The 23,050-nt window shown below is 40.4% G+C and overlaps 3 protein-coding genes across 3 annotated transcripts; 2 read left to right on the top strand and 1 right to left on the bottom strand.

Moving 5' to 3' along the window:
- Positions 1–536: 536 nt before the first annotated feature.
- On the bottom strand, positions 537–11,309 carry LOC113074317 (zinc finger protein 518A-like). Its single transcript, XM_026247118.1, has 2 exons — positions 11,169–11,309; positions 537–7,445 (listed from the first exon to the last, which is right to left on the bottom strand). Exon 2 carries the CDS (start codon positions 7,425–7,427, stop codon positions 2,964–2,966), a length of 4,464 nt encoding a protein of 1,487 aa, XP_026102903.1. The 5' UTR covers positions 7,428–7,445; positions 11,169–11,309; the 3' UTR covers positions 537–2,963.
- A 2,371-nt stretch (positions 11,310–13,680) lies between these two features.
- Positions 13,681–17,152, top strand: LOC113074342 (uncharacterized). Its single transcript, XM_026247166.1, has 2 exons — positions 13,681–14,496; positions 14,697–17,152. Exons 1-2 carry the CDS (start codon positions 13,681–13,683, stop codon positions 16,725–16,727), a joined length of 2,847 nt encoding a protein of 948 aa, XP_026102951.1. The 3' UTR covers positions 16,728–17,152.
- A 1,091-nt stretch (positions 17,153–18,243) lies between these two features.
- Positions 18,244–22,412, top strand: LOC113074341 (homeobox protein OTX2-like). The gene is made up of 4 exons (XM_026247165.1): positions 18,244–18,269; positions 20,998–21,041; positions 21,331–21,503; positions 21,609–22,412. Exons 1-4 carry the CDS (start codon positions 18,244–18,246, stop codon positions 22,311–22,313), a joined length of 948 nt encoding a protein of 315 aa, XP_026102950.1. The 3' UTR covers positions 22,314–22,412.
- The last annotated feature ends 638 nt before the right edge of the window (positions 22,413–23,050 follow it).

Raw genomic sequence — 23,050 nt, 5'->3', positions numbered from 1 at the left:
CAGCCCTGATACTATTCAGATTGCTCTCAGTTCGGCATAAAGATCTCTGAAATTATTCAGCAGTTGTACATCTGCAACTATGTTGAAGTGAATTATTATATATATTGGATTAATAATCTCAACAAAAAAAAAAAAACATTGATAAGCAGTTGCTCTATTGTGAATTCATTATATGTGTAGCTGACTCCACACAAACGTAGAGAATATGTTTCTCGCCAGAAGAAAAACACCCCTGTATTTGCATCATACTACTGAATACCATTGAAGTCAATATTATGCCAATGTGCACATAAAACACTATTTGCATGACAGTACAGTATTATATTACTACCTTAATGCAATACTGCCATCTAGAGGCGAAAGCTCCCTTGTAACATCTCCCTGCAATATTAAAAGTAACATCACACACACACACACACACACACACACACACACACACACACACACACACACATATACATATATATATATATATAACTGCCAACCACAGAAGCGACAAAAAAATTTTTTACAGTAAAAAAAAAAAAACCCACATCTCTTTCAAAGGTATTTACATTTATTAAAGAAGGAACTGCAAGGAGGTAAATACAGTACAATATAGTGTCAACCTGGTGCATCACATTTTAGGCACTTAGCATAAAAAAATAAACTTGTCTCTCAAATCCCAATAAAAGCTGTCTGACATGGGCAATACAACAACGAAGGAAAGAAGGAAGAACATTTTTGCTTAAGGACAAACATTATTTGGTTGACAAGTGTCTGAGTGAGGACTATATTTTTGCTCATTCGTGGCGTGACTTGTTGCAAGTTAGGCCATTTGAGCTGAATATTAGTCAACTGTTATGGTTTTGCATAAACAACTCCACTATTTCATGTATAACAGTGATTGTCATGTCACAAGAAGGGTGACAAGAATACAGAGTGAATACTGAAAAGAAAACTTTATAGGCCAACAACATTCTCATGTGTTAGAAACAAAATGAACGGACCAAACACAGGAAAGTAAAGCTTCAGAAAAAAAATAATAATAATAATAAAAAAAAAACTTATTCTGAAAACTATAAAACACTGGACACTAGCTACATAAATCAAGGATGGATAATTACTAATCTGCCATCAAAGCCTCTTTCAAGCACAAAAGACAAAGAACAATTAAAGGACACAGACAAATGAATACATCTGTCCCTACAATAAGAGAGATCTCTCAGGGAGTCTTAAGTGTGGCAGATCGGAGAACTTGAGGACTTTGTGTAGATTAGATTTAAAAGAAATTCTATAAAATAAACTTATAAAAAATCAGCAGACTCAGATTAAAAGCACCACTGAGTACACCATCAGTTCTCGACAGTGCTGAAAAGCTGCATAACATTGAAATAGTAAACCGAGCTTTTGATGCAAAGGATATCCTGAATGTTATAACTGCGAAAACAGGTGACCATCTCAACTTTGTTTTGATTTGTGTTTTAAACTCAATTTGTGATGTAAACCAGTAACCAATTGTTTCTATGGAACATACACTGAAAAGGCTTGATATTCATACTATCAATGGGAAAATAGTGTCTAAAAATAGTTAGGGAAGTCTTGACTCCTAATTTTACGGTTTACAAATCAGTTGAAAACAAAAATCAATGTAGCGAGGATGAATGGTCACAACTTAAACTTTGAACTCTGCTAAGCACACAAGAATCTTACAAATCTGGACTTTATCATGAAAAACACACCCTCTTGTTAAAACTTTGAGGCAGAATGAGGCACTGAAGTATTACAGAAAATGAAAATACAGTTAGTGTTTGGTTGGCTTTTTGAGGTTTGTTGGCTTGCATCTCAATACATCCTGTTTTATCTTTTTATCTTTTTTGTAAAGAATAATAGTACATTGACAGGTGCATTACTTCATTTCAAATGTGAAAAAAGACAACAAAAAGCACCAAAGCCATAACTAACAGATGAAGGTTCAGAACACCTTTACAGAGAAAAATTCCAACTATTATAAAGTCCATTATTGCTACTGAAATGACACCGGGTCTGATTTGACATAATGAAGGGAGATGCATGGATGGAACCAGCAAAACATGAAACTGACCCGAAGAAACAATATGAGAACAAATACAGAATATTAATGGTAAAAGGACACAATTTTAACAGGATGGTTTCCACAGGAACCAGCTGGGTTTGTTTATAGGCAATATCATGCCTCTCAAAATTCCTAAATAATACTTTGATTGTTCACACCATCATCATTTACCCACCCTAATGTCACATCAAACCTGTAAGACTTTCTTTGACCTCATTCACATTAATTGCATGAACAAAAACTTGTGATATACACTTCAGAATGTATTTTTGTGTGTGTGTGTTTCACAGAAGAAAACGTTGCACAGGTTTAGAACTACATGAGGGTGAGAAAATTTAACTCATTTTTGGGTGAACTATCCCTTTAAAATTTGCATTAATTGGAAATCAAAATTGGTTCAGTGATGTAGGCATGACATATGTAGCCAACTTAAACTATCAAACACAGCTTCAGAATGAGAGATAATTATTTATGAACTGGACCATTCACGCACTCAAAAATGATGGAATTACCTGAGAAATCAATTCAATTGTCTGCATTAAAAGAGGTCTATAAGAGACAGCACCATCTTATACCAGTGATCTTTCTGCTTGCACCATAAACATACAGTGTGTCCAATTTTCACAGTTCCGTTCTATACATACTCAAGGGTTTAGATTTAAATATACAAAAGGTGAAAATTATTTACATACAAACTCATTTCAGGTACCTAACTCTTCTCTATTACACTGAAACATTTAAAAGCTTCTGAAGAGAATTCTATGGAAAAATATCATCGACAGGTTAACTTTATCTTATTGTACTATTAAAAGAAGAAAAGATTACAAAAAGTCTGTTTTCTACAATGAAGGATGGCATTTGAACCCAATCCATGGGCTGTGTACTTGCATTACAGCAGCTTATTCCAGTCTCTTGTTGCCTCCATTAGATGCCGTTGACCATGGCCGATCCAGTCCTCTTGGTTGTTGAAAACTCGGCCACAAAACCAGCAACAAAATGTTGACTGCTGCTCTGAACCAGAAGAAGAGGACCTCACCACCTCATATTTATTTCTGCTAGTCTTTTTTAACTTTAGTTTCAGAAAGAATCTTTCTTGAACAACACCTACTGGCCTTATTCTTTCACCCCCACTGCCAATGGAAGCATTCTGCTTTGAAGGTGTTCTTGGAGGATCGGCGAGGGCTTTAACTGTATTTTGGGACAAAGCCACTTTGAGAACTTCACCTTTGTATTTGTTCACGGACCTCATGATGCTAGCTACTTCAGGAATGTCTGCATCCGGATGGTTCAGCACAACCACAGGCTGGTTTCGATGGGGACGTTTGATTTCTTGAAGTGGACTAAAGGGACAGAGTCTCAGCGTTCTTACAACATCTTTTGCAACAGGCTCCCAAATTGAGATGGCGTCTTTCTCAGCAGACAACTTGCTTGAGATTCTCCTCATTTTGGAGGAGCTCTCCAGCATTTCCTCAAACAAAGCCCTTCGCCTCCGTTTCCTTTGGCTTCGTGGACGGATGGAACCGGGAACATGCGGCACCTTCTGTAATGCTACATCATGATCAGACCTGCTTTTGATTTGAACATTGGACTGGGGTAGAATGTGTTTAAACTGGGATGCGGGGATGAGTTTGTGAAGTGAATTAGTCGAGGTTTCAAGACCTGACGACACGCTGGTTAAAGATTTATTTGAAGACATTAACAAACAAGGTGACTGCAAAGAGCTTGTGGCAAGGTATACTGACTTTTTGTCTGTGGTGTATGGAGCAGTGGAAAGAAATCTAGTGCCATTAGGACCTCTTACTACCTTAAGGAAAACCCTGTTTTTGACACCCTCATTTACCCTGCCCTGGTTCAAATTTTTCCTGTCTGAATTGTTCAAAAGTATACCTGACTTAGCAGGAGAAAGATATCGAACCAAGTAAGCTTGTCTCCCAGTCTGCATAGGACTGGTTTTATCTGCTGAATTCACAGGCATGGCCAATACAGGACAAGTTGAAAGCACAGTCTTAGAACTTGAACCACTTGACTCACTACTAACAGAGGTAACAGGGAGTGGTCTCTGAACTAAGTAACAAGTCTGTGGCACGTTGCTCACGGGTTCTCCAGATGGGGACTTGACAGCACCTGATAAGAGAAGAGATGTTTTAAGAGCAGAAGCACTGACGAAGTAGCGGTTTCCACTGCCACTCTGTGCCATCTGGGCAGATGCTTGATCTTTAGTTTCAAGATTGGAACTTTGTGCAGACATGCCAATTCTGCCTCCATTTAAAGTGAGAGCTACTCCTGTAGCCTTGCTGGCCATCTCAATCCCGGGTTTCACATAAGACACATTAATGTTGGGAGAACAGGATTTAGTAATTAGCTTGAACCCGGCTCCACTTTTCAGCTGAACTGGCACAGCATATGGAGTGTCTGTGGTTTGAAGGAACATCTGCTGTTTTCCTTCAGGTGTCTGCAAGATCCGAAGTGTGGTTTTGGTCGGCCTAACAGTTTCCTGTGCTGTAACCGAAGACCTCTTTCTTTCTTTTTCAAGCTGCTGGCTGATGATGGCATCTGAGTGCTTTTCAAGTATCTTGCCCAAATCAGCTGCACTTCTCAAGCTTGCCGCTGCATTCTCGGTTGCAATGGTGATACCTTCCTGTTTCTCCTCTAGTGCCGGTGGACAACTTCCTTTTTCTGGAATCACAGGAACAAGTGAATCATCGACAGTAGCTATGCACTCATCGACCTCAATATCACTATCTGACACTCTCTCTAATGCTTTCTCTCCACTTTCAGAGACCGGATCACTCTCATTAGCCCCTCCCTTGCTATCTTCTTCAGTTGGAAGAGGCGGCGATGCTGGCAGAGTTAAGCTCCAATCACCAAAGTCCTCCTCACACTCTTCTTCCTCCAGCCCCTGCGGTGAGTCTTCCTCAGGCAGCAATGAATCAGGAGAGCTCCCAGAGGTATCTTTAGAATAATTGTGGAAACTAAAGACCTCTTGACTTGGGGAACTGAGCAAGTTATTTTCAACTTCTTTGTTACAATCTTTGGCTTCAGTTGATTCACTTTTACTAGTTTCATTTTGCAAGTTTGCCTCTGTGGCTTCATTTTTAGTTACTTCAGAGGACTTTACAACAATGCTGTCTGAGGCTGGAGTACCACTCCTGCAATAATGAGCATTTGAGTAAAATTGAGACCTCTCTCCAACTTCTGTGTCAGAGGTCTTAAGGTCAGTCATCGTACATATGGTCTCAACTTTGTCAGAACCAGAGTCCTGCCCTTCTTTACCCACTAAATCAAGGATGTTATTCTTGACAGGTCTTTTAATAGGAGAGTTTGTTTCAATGCTATTCTCAAGTGGTTCACCACATTTTGAGCTGAATAGAGGTTCCTGGATAAGAGATTTCTCCGACAGCACTGAAAATGTTGCATATACAGTAGTTTTTGATGGAAGTTTAGATTTCAGGATATCAGTGTTTGTGGATTTGACTTCTACAGACATTTCAGGGTCTGATTTTGAATCAGAAACTGCATCATGACCTGTGGTTTCATCAGCAGGCGACTGTGATCCTGAGGATTCATCCAAAATTGAAGCTAAGGCTGTAGCCTTATATCTAGATGAATCTATTTCAGCCATCTGCAGATCAGAAAGCATGGTCTCAGAATCAGTGGATGAAAGCTCTGAAGTTGAAACAGGAAGTGTTCTGGCTATCTGGTTATCATCAGTGGAGCATTTCTCACTTGAACACAGGAACGATACGTCATGAATATGAGGTGATGACCTCCCATTGGATTGACGGCTTTGACACTGGGAAATTGCAGCATCTTTAGATGTTGCAGACAGTACTTTAACACTATGCAAGACATTATCCTGCCCTGTTTTACATGCACTCTCAAAGCTAACTTTGTGCTCTTCTGTCAATGGGAAATGGTTGCCAATGTGATTTTCAACTTCCTGTGACTCTTCTTTTATTGAAGACGTCTCATTTGATTCTCCTGATTCTAAACTGAGGAGAGATCCTATGCTTGGTGAAGATGAAGAGCAGGAGCTGTTGGTCATTTTATCTTCGTCGTCACCGATGTGTGAATCAGAAACCTCATTTTCGGTGGAGTCCTCTTGTTTTGTCGGTATGACTTTTAGAACTAAATGTTTTTTTCCATCTACCATCTTAAAGCCCATGACTTTAGTGGTGCAGTTCGGTGGAACAGAAATTTTATTCTTCACCATCAGAACAGTCAGTCCATTGCTGTTGGTTGAATTCAGAAGACCTGGACTAATCTCAAGCTCTTGTAACTTTGTTTGTGGCGTTGTTGATGGAATGAGTTGCAAAGTTTGCGGCTCACTGTTTAGGGTAGACTTTGTCCATTTAATACTCTCTTTTTTAACCCCAACAGCTCTTTCTAGGAACTGCTGGGTCTCCTCCAAGTTTTTTTCAGGATTAAACGACCTACCTTTATGATCAAGCAGACCTATACCAGGGATTGAGTTAAGTTTTGACATCCACTGTGGTTCTCTGGATCCTCCAACTGGAGGAGACTTTTTAAGCAACTGTTTTACTTCTGAATTGTCCTCATTTGTTTTCCACTTGTTCATCTCCTCACCATGTGCCACAGTAAGATGTTTGTTCAGGTACTCTCTGCGAGCTGCACTATATCCACAAATCTGACAAGAGAAAGGAAAAGTCCCAGAATGCACCACATTATGCCTCTGAAGCTCCCCTTGTGTGGGGCTACCATGCGGACATTTCACACATTTGTGATTACGTTCATTGTGATGATGAATGTGTTGAACAAAGGTTCCTGCATCTCGAGTGGAGAAGTCACACTTTTTACAGCGAAACTGTCCATTACGGCTGTGGCAGTTGGTAAAGTGCCTTGTGAGCAAAAGAAGCGAATACTGCACCCCATCGTTGCAAATCTCACACGTGACCAAAGTGTTCCGATGTCCGATGCGATGACGTTGAAGAGATGAGAATTCATTGGTGACAAACAAGCAGAGATCACAAGGATAAGTTGGAAGAGTACCCTTGTGTGTACCTTGAAAATGTTTCAGCAAGTCGTTAGGGCTGTAAGTGGTGTCATCTTTGCATTCTGAGCAACAAAAACTCAGTATTTTTCCAGAGAAGATTGCACCCTGCTGCATCTTACATGGAGTCTTTCCAGAAGCTTTTCCGTCTACTTGAAGATTATCAGTGGTTGACTCCTCATGGGAGGCTTCATCTTGGGCACAATGCTCATTGCAAGAGGCTGTTTCGGGAAGCTGATGTGCCAACTCAAGAGGCAAACTGTGGTCCAATGAGGTTTCATCATCCTGGCTCTGGTCATGGCTTTCAGGGGGATCATCTGATGTTGTCAGGTCAACATCCATGCTTTGGAATAAAGGTTCCTGCAATATTAAAAAAAACAAACAAACAGTATTATATTGTAATATGGGAATAATACCTCTGCACAATTCATGTTTTACAGCAAATGAGGAAATTTACCCCTTTAGTAAATGACACTGTGCTCTATGTAAGTTTTTTCTCAAACATATATGCAACATGTAGAGCATATAAGTATTACACAAATAATTTAACTTCTACTTATAGTAATTCATTTTGTTGAAAATTACTGTACGCTGCATTCTCTCTCCAGAGCAGTCAACAATAATAATATTTTTTAAAAATCCAGCTCATAAGCTCTGCCATTTATGTGGCATCTGAGAAACATCAAACGCAAACAAAATGAGAACTAAACTAAACCATGCTAAGTTTCAGCTGTGCAGCGCGGACCATTTATCAGCTCGGACCGTGACGCAAACAAACTTGTCCGAGCTCAGAACAGCTTTCCTCAAGAGCCAAAGTTGATTTTACAACACTTTTTTTTCATGATTTACTGCACAGATGCAACAGTTCTGTGAGATCCAGTGATAAGCGTTTGAATTCGTCACACAATGATAAGGTTACTGTGAGATCTAGTGAGAATCATTCAATTTCTGCACAGAAATTTCTCTTATAAACAGCACTGACTTACGTCAGGAAACCAGAAGCGGTAACGCTAACTGTTACCATGGTGTTGTTGTAGAAATAGTCGAAAGCATTATATCATTCATTTCAGGGTTTGTACAACCTTTAGAGAGAGAAATTCAAGCACTTTTCAATGACTTTCAAGCATTTGAGCACTTTTTAAACTATTTCCAGCACTTTAAAGCTCTAATATGACACAGTTTGAATGTTATTTTTAATCGGATAAACAAAAAATACTGTGGTAAACAAAAAAAACAAAAAATAGATTACAGGTGCTGGTCATATAATTGGAATATCATCAAAAAGTTGATTGCACTAATTCCATTCAAAAAGTTAAACTTGTAGATTATATTGATTCATTACACACAGACTGATATATTTCAAATGTTTATTTTAATTTTGATGATTATAACTGACAAATCCCAAATTCAGTATCTCAGAAAATTTGAATATTACTTAAGACCAATACAAATAAAGGATTTTTAGAAATCTTGATCAACTGAAAAGTATGAATATGAGAAGTATGAGCATGTAAAGCATTCAATACTTAGTTGAGGCTCCTTTTGCCTGAATTTAGGGATGCATCGTTCCAATACGTGGGATTGGTATCAGATCCGATCCTGGTCTTTTCTGCGGATAGGGTATCGGACAGACGAGACCGATCCAAATCCAATACTGTGCGTGTACTATTCTGTGTTATTGTTGAGCTACACGAAAGGCACAAAAACATTATAAACCACCAAAATGTTTTTGTGCACTAGAGACTAGAGTTTCAAGAGTCCTGAAGCTGTTCCATAATTCAATGTGAGGTACAAAATAATATATTTAAGTCATTAAATTGAAGTTCATATAAACTCTTTTTTTCTGCTGCGGCTGTCTGTCATCCTCCATTCAGCAATCAAACTGTGTGTCCTGTTCCGTCACTCTTTGTGAATCTCCCCCACATTTTGAATGGGTTTTATTTCACAATTCTCTCCAGGGTGCAGTTATGCCTATTGCTTGTACACTTTTTTTTCTACCAGATCTTTTTCTTTTCTTCGCCTCTCTATTAATGTGCTTGGACACAGAGCTCTGTGAACAGCCAGCTTCTTTTGCAATGACCTTTTGTGTCTTGCCCTCCTTGTGCAAGGTGTCAATGGTTGTCTTTTGGACAACTGTCAAGTCAGAAGTCTTCCCCATGATTGTGTAGCCTACAGAACTAGACTGAGAGAGCATTTAAAGGCCTTTCCAGGGGTTTTGAGTTAATTAGCTGATTAGAGTGTGGCACCAGGTGTCTTCAATATTGAACCTTTTCACAATATTCTAATTTTCTGAGATAGTGAATTTGGGATTTTCCTTAGTTGTCAGTTATGATCAAAATTAAAAGAAATAAACATTTGAAAGATATCAGTATGTGTGTAATGAATGAATATAATATAGAAGTTTCACTTTTTTAATGGAATTAGTAAAATAAACTTTGTGATGAAATTCTAATTATATGACCAGCACATGTATATCACAATTATAACCAGTAGACATCAGTAGAGCACTTTTTGGCTTATTAGTCATAAATTTCTACTTTTTTAAAGTCTGATTTATAGTAAATTCTTCCACATGTACAGCACATATACAGATAATTTATTTTCTCTATATTTTGAAATGATAAAAATCACTACTCTAAAATATCAAATCACCAAAAAATAAAAAATAAAATAAAATTAAAAAAAAAAAGTACACACTTGTCTATGAAGCAAGAAAAGGAGGAAAAGTCAAAAACTTTTAAATTTGCTAGTAAATCACACAATCACAGAAATTGGTTGGTTCCATGTGCTAGAAAAATAGTCAACATTTTATTTTGAAGATCACAAAAAGAGCTGTTCTTATCATAGTTAAGATCTTAAGATGTTCTGTCATAGTTATCATCTGTAGTGCAGTTTGTCTTGATTTCATGTGATCATTTTTATATGGCTGGTATAACGGTCTCATGACTACAGCAGTTTAATTCTAGTTTGCCCCTCTGAAAGATGAGTTTGTGTGTTGAAAGCTTCATAAAAGTAAAATAGGTCAAAATACACATAATTTCTGAAACACAAAATAAAGTGCCTATTATTAATATATTTTAAGACTACTTTGGCACAAATAAACCTATAAACGTGTAAATGGGCCAAAAGTCAACTTGAAAAGTCAAGCCTTGAAACTAATTTTAAATAATTTAATTTTAGATTCAATAACAAAAAATTTCTTATTGATTGCATCTTATTGAGCAATTTTGACTCCCATTGGCTGTAACTGTGATCAGCATCACTAACTTATTCAAACCTTTAGAAAATACATTTATTTCACTGAGCTATCTGGTGAGCTGTGGAAACACTGGGGCTTTCCCCCGTTTTTTCATGACTGTTTTAAAATATATAATGTGGTAAAATTAATATACTAATATTTTCAATGCCCCTAGAAAGTGCATGTAGAAACAAGTAATGTATTAAATTATGTGCCATAAATCATTTCAAATGTGAACTCGCGTGTGAAGTGTAAACTTCATAATCTCATGCACATCTTCGTAGACTGCGTTGATTTATTTTCCACAACTACTGTATTAATCAAACTTTTGACCAGGATTTCATTACTTCACATTAGCTCTACAGATGCACGAACAAACTTTTTAAAAACATGATACAAAACCAGTAAGAACCAACATCATAGTTATGCATCTGCGAATGATTAATTTAGGTTAGGTTATCTGAATTAACATGACATTCACCAACTTTGTCCAACGCGGATCCGCACAATGCACATCCAACTAAAGGAAGTGGCATGTCAAACGACTCAACACGACAATTATGGCCGTGCATTTTTAGATGCACACCGACTATCCCGCTACTCTCTTAGCGAACACGTCAACAAATGTCACTCAGTCATTCACTCAAAAGCCATGCTGTTTATCCACATCAACAAAAATAAAGCAAATCGCCCCCACCCACGTTGGATGTAACAAAACGATTACAAACAAAGAAGTCCACGCAACAGCACACTACTCAAAAAAGTGACCGTTATGGTCGAACTGAATGCCATTATGCATTAATTGAGACTGCTGTTTTAAATAAGCGTAGTTTAGAGAAATGTACCTCTTTTTTTCTTTAGACTGGCAGGTCGGTGACGGCAGCCATGACAGTTCCATCCGGGTTCCGCTCCCTTCACTGCGCGTGAGGCAGGAACTCAGAGCGGATGAATATGGATTACCTGAAACTCATTAGGTCGTCTTTACCAACACGCACACATACATATATATATTTAAGCCTCAACACAATGCATATAAATGGAATACAATGTTCCTTTGGTTAATTAAAGAATATAACGTGTTGTTTAAAGTCCATGCAGTTATCACTCTGTTTGAAGCAGTTTAGTCTATTCTTAAAAGTGGCCATGCATAGTGCTGTTCTCTTTCAAGCATACGTTTCGGTGTCTCACTATGGGATACGCCCCTTCCGCGTATTCCTCAGAAGCCCAATACCATTACGCCAGCCCCAATTGGCTGGCAGTCATGACGTTGCGTCAGGGAGTGGCTCCCTCCTCTTGGTATAAAACGAGCGACGCAACGTCATTACGACATTCAAAAACCTCTTCTCGCTTCACACCAGAAGCCTTCCTAAATCTGATAGCCATCAACTGGTCTCCACGCTGGTTGCTGGCTTATCATTCTGGTACTGTGCTTATAGTCGATCTGTTGGCCACCACGCCGCTTTCGCCTACCCCTCAATCGGCATTCCAGCTCATTGTTAGGGTCATTCAGTACCGCAACTATGGCTGCAGCAATGCAGACTAACGTAGCTAGCGAGGGAGAACCGCGGCTTTGCTCATGCGGGAACAAGATCTCATGCAAAGACACACACCAGGTCTGCTCTGCATGTCTTGGGCTGAAACATGCTCAAATGGCGGTCGATAGTCCCGGATCCTGTGAGCACTGCGCGCGTTTCACCATGAAGAGCCTCCGTCGCAGGTTAGCACGCCAAGCTAGCTTGTCTGGCCATGATCCCCTCATGTCAGCTAGTCCCGCTCCGGTTTCCGCCCCTCAGGTACCTATTCCTGTAGAGCTGCCCACCACGGCAACCCTATCGTGGGGTGAACAACTGGATGTATGCGCCCCTCTGGCCGGTGTCCTCAGCACGGACGAGGAGGAGGAGGAGGGCGCGTTTGAGTTTGAGGAAGAGGGGCAATCGGATTTCCTTCTCTCTGAAGAGGAGGAAGATTTCGAGGATTCCCCTTTTCTCCCCCCTGCGCAATCGGCACAATCCCTCGCTACGGCGGGATCCACGGAGGAGGCGGGCGGGGCACCATCCTCTCCGCTTCTTAGTGTGGATCTGCAAGACGTGTGCAAACGCGCTGCAGAGAAACTCAATATTCCGTGGCCGACCGTAATAGCTGAGACTGCAAAGTCGCGTTATGAGGGGAAGAGGCTGCCGAGAGCTAAACGGGCAGCGAGACAACTCCTTCCAGTCTTTCCAGAGCTTCTGGAAGAGGTTTCTGTCACCTGGAAGGACAACCCTTTTACTAGTAAAATGCCCGTGCAAGGGGGATCTGCGCTCGACGTGGAGGGTATGGAGAAGCAAGGCCTTCTTCGCATGCCCCCCATGGAGCCTTTAGTTGCAGCGCATCTGCATCCAAGGCGTACGGCGGCTGCAAACCCAACGTTGCCATCAAAAGCGGACCGCTTCCAGTCAAGCATGACGGAGCGCGCTTACAAAGCAGTCGCCCTCTCAGTCCGGGCCATGAACGCCATCTCTCTGCTCACCGCATACCAGGCGGAGCTACAAGACGAGGTGTCTGCCACGCCAAGTCAGACACAGTGGGAAGAAATCTGTGTTGTCACAGATCTCTCGCTCCGTCTTCAGAGATGTGCCGTTCAGGCTGCGGGCAAGGCCATGGCCACAATGGTCATTCAGGAGAGAGGACGCTGGCTTAATTTGGCGAATCTCTCCGACAGAGAAAAGGAAGCCATCTTAGATGCACCGGTCGTCGCAGAAGGCATTTTCGGTTCAGCGCTGACACGGATGCAGAAGAGATGCGAGGAGAAGAAAAGGGATGATGAGGCCTTGCAGCTCTGCATGCCCAGAAAGACGCAAACCGCGCCCCCACCACCTCCTCGGCAGACGTTTGCGCAGGCTACAGCTCGCCCACCCCCCAGCTTTCGCATTCCTAGGCGACAGAGACCGCGTGTGAATGCAACAACGGTTCAGAGCGGCGCACCAGAGCAGAAACCCGCCTGGCCCAGAAAAAATTATCCGCCCGCGACAGCTCAGACGGTCCAGCCGGCCCCTCACCCTACCCAGGTGATGAGGAGGAAGAAAAAGGCCGTTTGAGGGGGTCTTCCTGAGGGAAGGGGGCTCACAGCCCCCCCGTTCACTTGTCCCCGACCCTCAGTTGTTCAGCGTTCAACGGAAAACGAGTTCAGTTGTTTACAGATGTTCTGTGGGGAAACCAGAGCCAAGTTGGTCCAGGGGATGCAGAGCAGTGAAGAGAACGAGAGACGATGCAGTGGTGTACACCCACCCACTAGTCACAAGCACTTTACATGCTCAAAGTTCAATAAAGTTTTCACTGTTTCCCCCACAAATGTTGCAAAACATAATGCCCCAAAAAATGTTGCAAAACACTTTGTCAGAACACAGCGTAACACCACCTCGTGGAGTCATCGCTCCGCTGAAGGTGGTGAGCCACATAAACTCTGTCCAAGCGATAAGTGTTCGCGCATGCGCAGTACAGACCACAAACCCGTTTTCAACTCGGCCATACGATGGCGCCGGAACGCTGCAAATAAACTATTGGCGAGAATGCACGCAGTCTCGTTGGGTGCTGAGAACAGTACAAAACGGTTACAGACTGCAGTTTGCAACTTCTCCCCCGCAGTTCAAGGGAATCATTTATTCTCAGGTGCGGGGAGCATTAGTACATGTTCTTCAGGAAGAGATTACCTCACTGCTGAACAAAAAGGCAATAAGAGTGGTCCCACCCGAGGAAAGTCACAATGGGTTTTACTCGAGATACTTCCTAGTCCCGAAAAAAGGGACTCGAGCTCTCCGCCCCATATTAGATCTTCGCACACTGAACAAATACCTAAGGAAGTACAAGTTCAGAATGCTCACCCATTCTACACTTCTGAAACTGGTGCGCCCAGGCGATTGGTTTACATCAATCGACCTGAAAGATGCATATTTTCACATAAAAATATATCCACCCCACAGGAAATTTCTGAGGTTTGCATTCCTTGGCGTGGCATACGAATATCTAGTCCTTCCCTTCGGCTTATCTCTCAGTCCGAGGGTATTTGTGAAATGTACAGAAGCGGCCCTAGCTCCGCTCAGGGAAAAAGGCATTCGTCTCGCTACTTACATAGACGACTGGCTGGTGACGGCTCAATCAGAGCACAAAGCGAGAGATCACACAGCCATGCTCCTAGTACATCTACAGAAACTGGGATTAAAATTAAACACCGAAAAGAGTGTTTTAGTTCCCAGACAGTCAATAACGTATCTGGGGTTGTTACTGGACTCAGTGACATTCAGAGCGCGACTGTCAGAGGGGAGAGTAATAAAATTTACGAAATGCCTGGCCGAATTTCGGAAGGGGAACAATGTTTCTTTTCGCATCTGCCTCAGACTATTAGGTCTGATGGCCTCAGCTCTAATAGTCATTCCCTTAGGCAGACTATTTATGAGAGAGTTTCAACGCTGGGTAGCTTCTCTGAGACTAGACCCGTTACGGCACTCCCGGAGGAGAGTGAGAGTGACGTCCGCCGCAGTCTTGGCACTGCGTCACTGGCGGCGCCCGTGCTTTCTGGTACAAGGGGCACCGATGGGCGTTGTCCAGACCAGGAAGGTCATAACGACGGACGCGTCGTTGTCCGGTTGGGGGGGCATTCACGAGGGCAGGGCAGTGAACGGGAGATGGGGTCCCCATCTGAGCCACTGTCACATAAACTACTTGGAAATGCTGGCCGTCTTTCTGACGTTGAAGCATTTTCTTCCTTTTCTGAAAGGACATCATGTTCTCGTGAGAACGGACAACACTACAGTTGTGGCATACATAAACAGACAGGGAGGTCTCAGATCACTCCCTTTACACATGTTGGCACGCAAACTGATTTTGTGGAGCAATGCCAGTCTTTTATCCCTGAGAGCTACACACGTACAAGGCATAATGAACCGGGGTGCGGATATGCTGTCCAGGGGAAATCCCCTTTATGGAGAGTGGAAGCTGAACACGGAAGTGGTTGGCCAAATTTGGAGCATTTTCGGCAGAGCGACAGTGGATCTGTTCGCGTCACAGGACAATGCTCAGTGCCCTCTGTTCTTCTCTCTGAAGGATCAGAGCGCGCCTCTAGGAATAGACGCACTAGCGCACGAGTGGCCTCGCGTTCTCCTGTACGCGTTCCCACCGATTGCGTTGATATCTCCAGCCCTTCACAGAGTGAGGGAGGAGGGGCTGAGAATGATACTGGTGGCTCCGCGGTGGCCGGGGAAATTTTGGCTGGCGGAGATCATACATATGCTTTACGCAGAGCCGTGGTCCCTGCCACTGCGCAGGGATCTGCTGTCACAGGCGGGGGGGGAGATATTTCATCCTCATCCAGAACGCCTGGCACTGTGGGCCTGGCCAGTGAATGGCTAAATATGAATGCAGCTGGTCTGCCAGACAGTGTCATCAGAACCATACAGAATTCCAGGGCCCTGTCCACTCGGTCACTCTACGAATGTAAATGGGGCGTGTTTGAGCGTTGGTGCGCGGCTAGACACGTAATCCCTTTTCAGTGTTCAGTGGCAGTTATCCTATCGTTTCTGCAGGATATGATAGATCAGGGTAAGGCATTCTCAACAGTAAAGGTGTTTCTTGCCGCAATATCTGCCTGTCATGTAGGTTTTGATAACAAAACTGTGGGGCAGCACCCTTTGGTATGCCGGTTTATGAAGGGTGCGCGTCGCGCTTTGCCAGTTTCGAAACCGATCTCTCCGTCATGGGATTTGGTTCTGGTGCTTGATGCGCTTTCTGTGTCTCCATTTGAGCCATTGGACAAAGCTGACCTGAAATTATTGTCGTTTAAGACGGCGCTGCTGTTAGCTTTGGCTTCAGCGAAGCGCGTAAGTGAAATTCACGCACTTTCTGTGAATTCAGCGTGTACGCAATTTATGCCAGGGGACGCAGGGGTGCTTTTGAAACCTAATCCTGTTTTTATGCCCAAAGTGGTCAATTCTATTGTTCCTCTCAAGTTAAGAGCCTTTAACCCACCGCCTTTTGCTTCAGCAGAACAGCAAAGGCTGAATACGTTGTGTCCGGTGCGTGCTCTGCGCATTTACACTGAGAGGACTAAAGTGTTCAGAGAGAGTGATCAGCTGTTTGTGTCTTGGGCGAAGCCGCGTACGGGGAAGCCGATTACTAAACAGCGTTTATCCCACTGGATAGTGGAGGCAATTTCTCTTGCATATTCCAGTAAGGGTCTTACGCCTCCGTCTGGTTTACGTGCTCATTCAACAAGAGGAATGTCAACGACATGGGCCCTCTTTAAGGGGGTCACGTTACAAGATATCTGTGAAGCGGCGAGTTGGTCCTCACCGCACACATTTGCGAGGTTCTATAAACTGGATGTTACAGCTCAAACGTTTGCACATGCCGTTTTGAGCGTTGGATCTTAAGTGTTGACCAGCCCTATATTAGTGTTTTTGGGTGGCAGGAGACTTCGAGACAGGCTATCTGGCAATACGGGAGTTAGGATATCCCATAGTGAGACACCGAAACGTATGCTTGAAAGAGAACAATAGGTTACTTGCGTAACCCCGGTTCTCTGATAGCATTAAGTGAGGTGTCTCACCAGATCACCCTCCTTGCTGTGTGAAGCGAGGAAGAGGTATGCTTGTTTTGAATGTCGTAATGACGTTGCGTCGCTCGTTTTATACCAAGAGGAGGGAGCCACTCCCTGACGCAACGTCATGACTGCCAGCCAATTGGGGCTGGCGTAATGGTATTGGGCTTCTGAGGAATACGCGGAAGGGGCGTATCCCATAGTGAGACACCTCACTTAATGCTATCAGAGAACCGGGGTTACGCAAGTAACCTATTGTTTTGTAGACTCTAGGGACGCCATGACTCACTGATGATCATGGCGCGCCATCTTGATCTACAATATCATTCTTCTAACGATAAATAGTGGGTAATTAATATCGACACACAGAGTTGACGCAAATAGATGTAAGGTAAACATTTTATTCAATATCATTTAACTCAACTTTATTGTCATTCTTCCACATACGCAGGAAAGCGAAATGTCGTTTCTGACGAAAGTTGCAATTGACAAAACAAGTATAAGCATGTGTTCATGACAGCAGGAATTTAAACATACGGCATATTAAACATAACATAATAAAAGCAATAATGCAACATCATGAGCAATAAACAGGTAGGAATGTTGCATTGTAGTAATGCGAGAAATGTAAGAATAAAGTGCTAGTGCACAATTGAGGTGGATCAGAGCAGACAAAATACTGTTAAATAATGTGCATTTGTATAATGTCTTTAGCACACATTGGGTGGGTAAGTGCGGCTGTATGTAAACTGACCGTTGTGCAGTTGTGTAAAGGTGTCTATAGTGGACAGTTAAAGTGCAAGTGCAGATGTATATCCGTTGGAGTGGTTTTACTGTAGGCATGGGATGGGAAGGCGGTGTAAGATGGTGGGTGTATCAACTTATTTAGGATGGTATCAGCTTATTCAGGATTATGAAAGCCTGGGGGAAAAAGCTGTTGCAGAACTTTGCCATGTGGGTCCTGAAACTGCATAGTCTTCTGCCTGATGGCAGGGGGTCAAAGATTGCAAAGTTGCAAAGACTAAAGTCTCAAAACCAAAAATATAAAAGTTTAGACTAATCCACAACCTCCTAAAACGCCTTTAAATACACTGCACATGTCTATGTCACAATGAGGGAAGATTTGCATAATGCTGCCCAAATGTTCACACAAAGAAAGAAGGTGTAACCTTGATTCTCACTGTTGCCCCGGGAACCATGTTGTGGAGACGCTGTTTCGTTGTGAAAGCGAAAATACTTTGTTTGGCTTCCAAAAGAGGACACAACTAGAAATCAGTGGTTCCCGAACAGTTCAATACAAATATTAAGATGTGTGCAAAACATTTTATGGAGGACTGTTTCCGACTACCATGCTGGCTGTTGTGAATCACAGACTGTAAGTTTACATATGTAAAGAATTTGCCACTGATGATTCAAACGTGAGTTTTGAGCAGTGTAGAGTAGCGCTTGTTGTTTGTCGTTTCTCCAATCACAGATGCAGACATAGTTTTATGTTTACGCGACACTATGCAATGCAATATGTAAAAAGACAGCATAAATCATTATAATCAGTAATTATGTCCCCAATGGATGCAACAAATGGCCCGTTTGTAATGGGTTTTTATTGTTTTTGTCTTGTCACCCAGGTGTTCTGACCGGGACACGCATCACAGTATGTTAAGGGCCGTAACTTTTCTTTCACACCCTTGAGGCATTTTAGCCAAACACAACGCACTGGATAGCTGACCAATCAGAGCACATCTCGCTTTTCAGACCGATGAGCTTTGTAAAAAAACAAACAAACAAAAAACGACAAGTTTCAGAAAGGCGGGCATAGAGGAGAATCAAAAATATACAGTATATGGAAAACAGTTTTTTTTTTTACCTTAAACCACATAAACACATTTCATTACACCAAATACACAAAATAATGTTCTTTTTGGCAACATCATATGACGTATGAAGAATTCTAAATAACTGCCACAATGATGTTAATTCACAAATAAGACAAACATCGTCCTTTAACTTGCAACTCCAAAATGTTAAAGTACTGTAGGTCAAGATTTAAAATAAATGATGAACAGGATCAGAATTTTACCAGCCCAGAAGATCACCAAATATGACAAAAATATTTATATATTTAAATTTGTATATTTCAGATATGTTTTATAATTTTATGCATACTGTATTAGAAATATTCTAGGCATAGAGTGAAATGTCTACTTTTACTGTATTTTTATGACTGTATTATAGTATTTTTAATATTTTAAATTCAATAAAGTTATCATGAACTTACAATTATAGGTATATATAATCATAGTTATTTGTTTACAAAAAAGACAATTAAAATGTGTGTAATAAACTGAAAAATATGGTAACATACCTCCAAATAGATTTATTTTAAAAGTAGTAAGCAGTAATAATTAGAAATAATATTTATGTCAACAGTCTTGCAAATTATCTTGACAATTTAGCACATTGATCAAGTGTTTGTTATGATCAACAAAAGAGGATGAATGAAGTGTTAATTAAAGTGTAGCGTGTATGAAGGTGTGACTTTTTAATCTTTATGCATACAGTACTTAAAAAAAATCACAATTTCGATAGTGTTTATCATTATAGGCCATACATGCTAAGATCCAGAATGAAGAATGATAACCAAGATCAGAAATTTACCAGGCCAAATGACATGCATATCGAAAAAGTTAGGAATTTGACATATTTCAGATATATATATATATATATATTATCACATTATTCATTTGTGAATTCTTTTAAAGGCATATGTGTTCACAACTGATACCATTCAATTATATGGAACACATTTGTATTTGTGTTTGTGTTATTTGTTAGAAAACATACACATATTATGGTAAAAATATAAATCAATCCCTAAAGACAAATTTAGCCCCTTATGTCTGTTAATTTCTGTCTGAACTATATTAAAGTATAGTCAAATAATTATTTAATATGAAATTTGTATGTGTGTCTGGTAAGAAAAATAATTTTGGCCAGTTATGTAACAATACCTATGACACAGCAGATTTAGCTCTTTTTTCCCTTAAAGCAGGGCTCTGTCCTGAAATCTCATAAATAAATGTTTTGAAACACTTCTGTTGTGTCGGGCAGCTGTGATGGGGCCTATTCATATTAATAAAGGAATATTCACAGTTGTTAAGGGTTAGAGTTAGCTCTTTAGGAGCTATTGTAAAAACTGATTGTGGCATATCAATCAAAGAAGTGTAAACACATTAATCAAACCTATTCACACCTAAGACAAAATAAATATTTTCGATTATCACAAAATGTTGAAATTTGAGAGAATTTTCAGACACAAAATAATATTTTAGTCCTACACTGCTAGATACTTTAGGATCACACCATTTAATACAAACATGAGGACTAGTGTGACATGATTATAAATATTTATACTTATATTAAATATTGTAGCAGTTCCCCTTTTGGAATATTAAACAAAAACTTCAATAGTAGTAGCAAATAGTACACATAAAAATAAATGTATATGTATAGTTATTTATAATAATAGATGTTATACAAATAATAAAATAGAGAGGGTAAAATGTTAGCTATAACTAACATATTCAATTATTATTTAATGATTACATATTCATTTTTAATATTTTAAATTAAAGTTATCATAACTTTTTTGCAAGCTGGATAATTTATTTACAAAGAAACAAATACAAATAGATGTACTGTCATGTTATATAATAGCCTAATAAATATAGTCACATATCTGCAAATATTGTAAATTTTTTCAAAAGTTGTAAGCAGTAATAGGCTACTTAGACCATAAGTAATATTTATATAAACAATCTTACAAATTGCCTTGACATGTTTGCAAATCGATCAAGTTTTTGTGATGAACAACAAAAGTTGATGGATGAATGAAGTGTAAATTAAGGTGTGGCGTGTATGAAGGTGTCACTTGCCCATTAGAGATCATAGAGCCCACTTAACCTTTAAAGTGTACGAGTGTTAGGACAGCCCCCTTCGGGCCTATTAGGTGGGCAGATACAAATAGTGGCAATCTTCAGTTGTTGGTCAGTGTCACAAGGAGCAGTAACAAAGCATTCAGCTTGATCTGCTCAGTCCTCATAAAGTGATCATCACAAATCCTTGAAAGACATGTGGACTGACTGCGTTGGTAAGAATTCCTTTTCTTAAATGTATTTATCTCTACATTTTATATATCAGGGTAAAATTTGTGAAATGTATATATATGTATATATATATATATATATATATATATATATATATATGTATATATATGTATATATATATATATATATATATATATATATATATATATATATATATATATATATATATATATATATATATATATATATATATATATAAATATATATATGAATAATATAAGAACTTTTTTGAATATATATTTACATTGTTCATGAAATCCTTTACTCTTACAGCTCAAGATGAGAACTCACTGGCCAGCAGGATTGCAGGGCGCAGGAAGAGAACCTGTTTCACTAAAGACCACTTGGAACTTCTAAAAATGGCTTTCAGCGTGGATCCCTACCCTGGGATTAGTGTCAGAGAAAGTCTGTCTCAAGCCACAGGCCTACCAGAGTCCCGTATTCAGGTATGTCGGCATTGGTATAGAAAGGAAACTGTTTTGCATAATTTTCAGAAAGTATAACAATGAAAACCCATCTAAAATCTAACATAAATGTTCTGTTTTTTCCAGGTATGGTTCCAGAACAAGAGAGCCAGAACCCTAAAGAACAGAGCCACTTGGACCTCACCACAGCTGGATAGTCCCTCTCCTCTGCCCAGCCCTTTTCTACCTCCTCACAAAACTAGTGTTGGGTTCAATGGCCAACAAAGAGACATTCAAGAGACATCATTCAACATTCAGACAGCTCAATCATCTCCACAGCACTTTACCTTTCCTCCAACTGACTACAGCACACCTGCCATTAAGCCACGACAAAACAGGCTGATGGGAACCAGTTCTTGTTCCCCCTCTTGGTCCTCTGATCTGCAGACTGTGGCAGACAGCTGGAGCTCTGGAGGAAGCACACAGTCCTCTCCTGAGTCTACATGGAATCTACCAGCACAGAGTTTTGGGAATTCCTACAAGAATGAGAGCCATTTATTCCACCACCCACCACATCCTTATCATCATGGAAGTGCCACATTTGGGTGTGTTAGTGGCCTGGAGTCACTTCCCAACTCTCCTGCCTCTTCTGATTCTGCATTTTGGGACATGGGAATGGAAAATTGCTCTCAATCTGTGCCATACACTGACTGTGACAGCCCGTGGGACATGCTCGCTGAGGAGCATCCTGTGGCCCCACTTCCAGATCTGTCCTCTCAGTATCTGGAGGATGTCCTTGGAGAAATGAAGCCAGCCTGGTGGAGCTTCAGTGGTGAGATGGATCTACAGTAATATTGCAAACATCCATAACCTAAGGAGAAAAACACTGCTTTGATTTAAAGGATTTCTTTTGGACTGTATTACAAATGAAGCTTGGTTTTGTGCAAGTTCCGGTTACAGAGCAATATCAGATATCCACATTGGACTTTTTTATTGATATTTTCTACCAAGGAGTAGATTGGAAACAGTATGGTTACACCAGAAAGTAATTTAGAACTTATTTATTCTTTATGCTCTTTTAAGGTATTACAGTACAGTTAGGATATTTATTTCTATATTTAATTATGCTCACACAACCTATACTGTCACTTTGTAAAGTAATAGATATTTATTTGAAATAAAATGTCACAATTTATTTATGAATGTGTTTCCTCTGATTTGCTAACACATTACATTTTATGTAACATTTTTATTATTTTTTAGATGTTACATTAAATGAGAAATGATTCATTGATTCTGAAGTGTTGAATCAAAACATCTCCAAAGATTAGAGTTGATTGCAAGAATAGAGGTGTCTAACATGTCTGGACATATTACATTGACAACATAGGCTACAGGGTGATTACACCATTACCAGTTTATAGGGGGGATTTGATTCAAATTTGTATTCTGTTCAACATAAAGAACCATTTTCAGTGGGTCGAATTTATTCATTTATTATCTCACTGTATGTTACAAAATTACACCAGTTTCTTTGACTCGAGATAATTTCCTTTAAACCTTTTGACACCAGCGACATTCACGCCAAC

This window comes from Carassius auratus, unplaced genomic scaffold, assembly GCF_003368295.1.
Source record: "Carassius auratus strain Wakin unplaced genomic scaffold, ASM336829v1 scaf_tig00014308, whole genome shotgun sequence".
Taxonomy (NCBI): Eukaryota; Metazoa; Chordata; class Actinopteri; order Cypriniformes; family Cyprinidae; genus Carassius; species Carassius auratus.
The sequence above is the reverse complement of the archived record's forward strand: the minus strand, read 5'-3'. Positions and strand labels throughout refer to the sequence as shown.

Bases quoted from the DNA above. Each gene is read 5' to 3' on its own strand.
- LOC113074317 (XM_026247118.1), bottom strand. From the start codon at position 7,427: ATGGATGTTGACCTGACAACATCAGATGATCCCCCTGAAAGCCATGAC.
- LOC113074342 (XM_026247166.1), top strand. From the start codon at position 13,681: ATGTTGCAAAACACTTTGTCAGAACACAGCGTAACACCACCTCGTGGA. The intron at 14,497-14,696 runs GTACATCTACAG...CATCTGCCTCAG, and splicing joins ATCACACAGCCATGCTCCTA to ACTATTAGGTCTGATGGCCT.
- LOC113074341 (XM_026247165.1), top strand. From the start codon at position 18,244: ATGCTGGCTGTTGTGAATCACAGACT. The intron at 21,042-21,330 runs GTAAGAATTCCT...TTACTCTTACAG, and splicing joins CATGTGGACTGACTGCGTTG to CTCAAGATGAGAACTCACTG. The intron at 21,504-21,608 runs GTATGTCGGCAT...TGTTTTTTCCAG, and splicing joins TACCAGAGTCCCGTATTCAG to GTATGGTTCCAGAACAAGAG.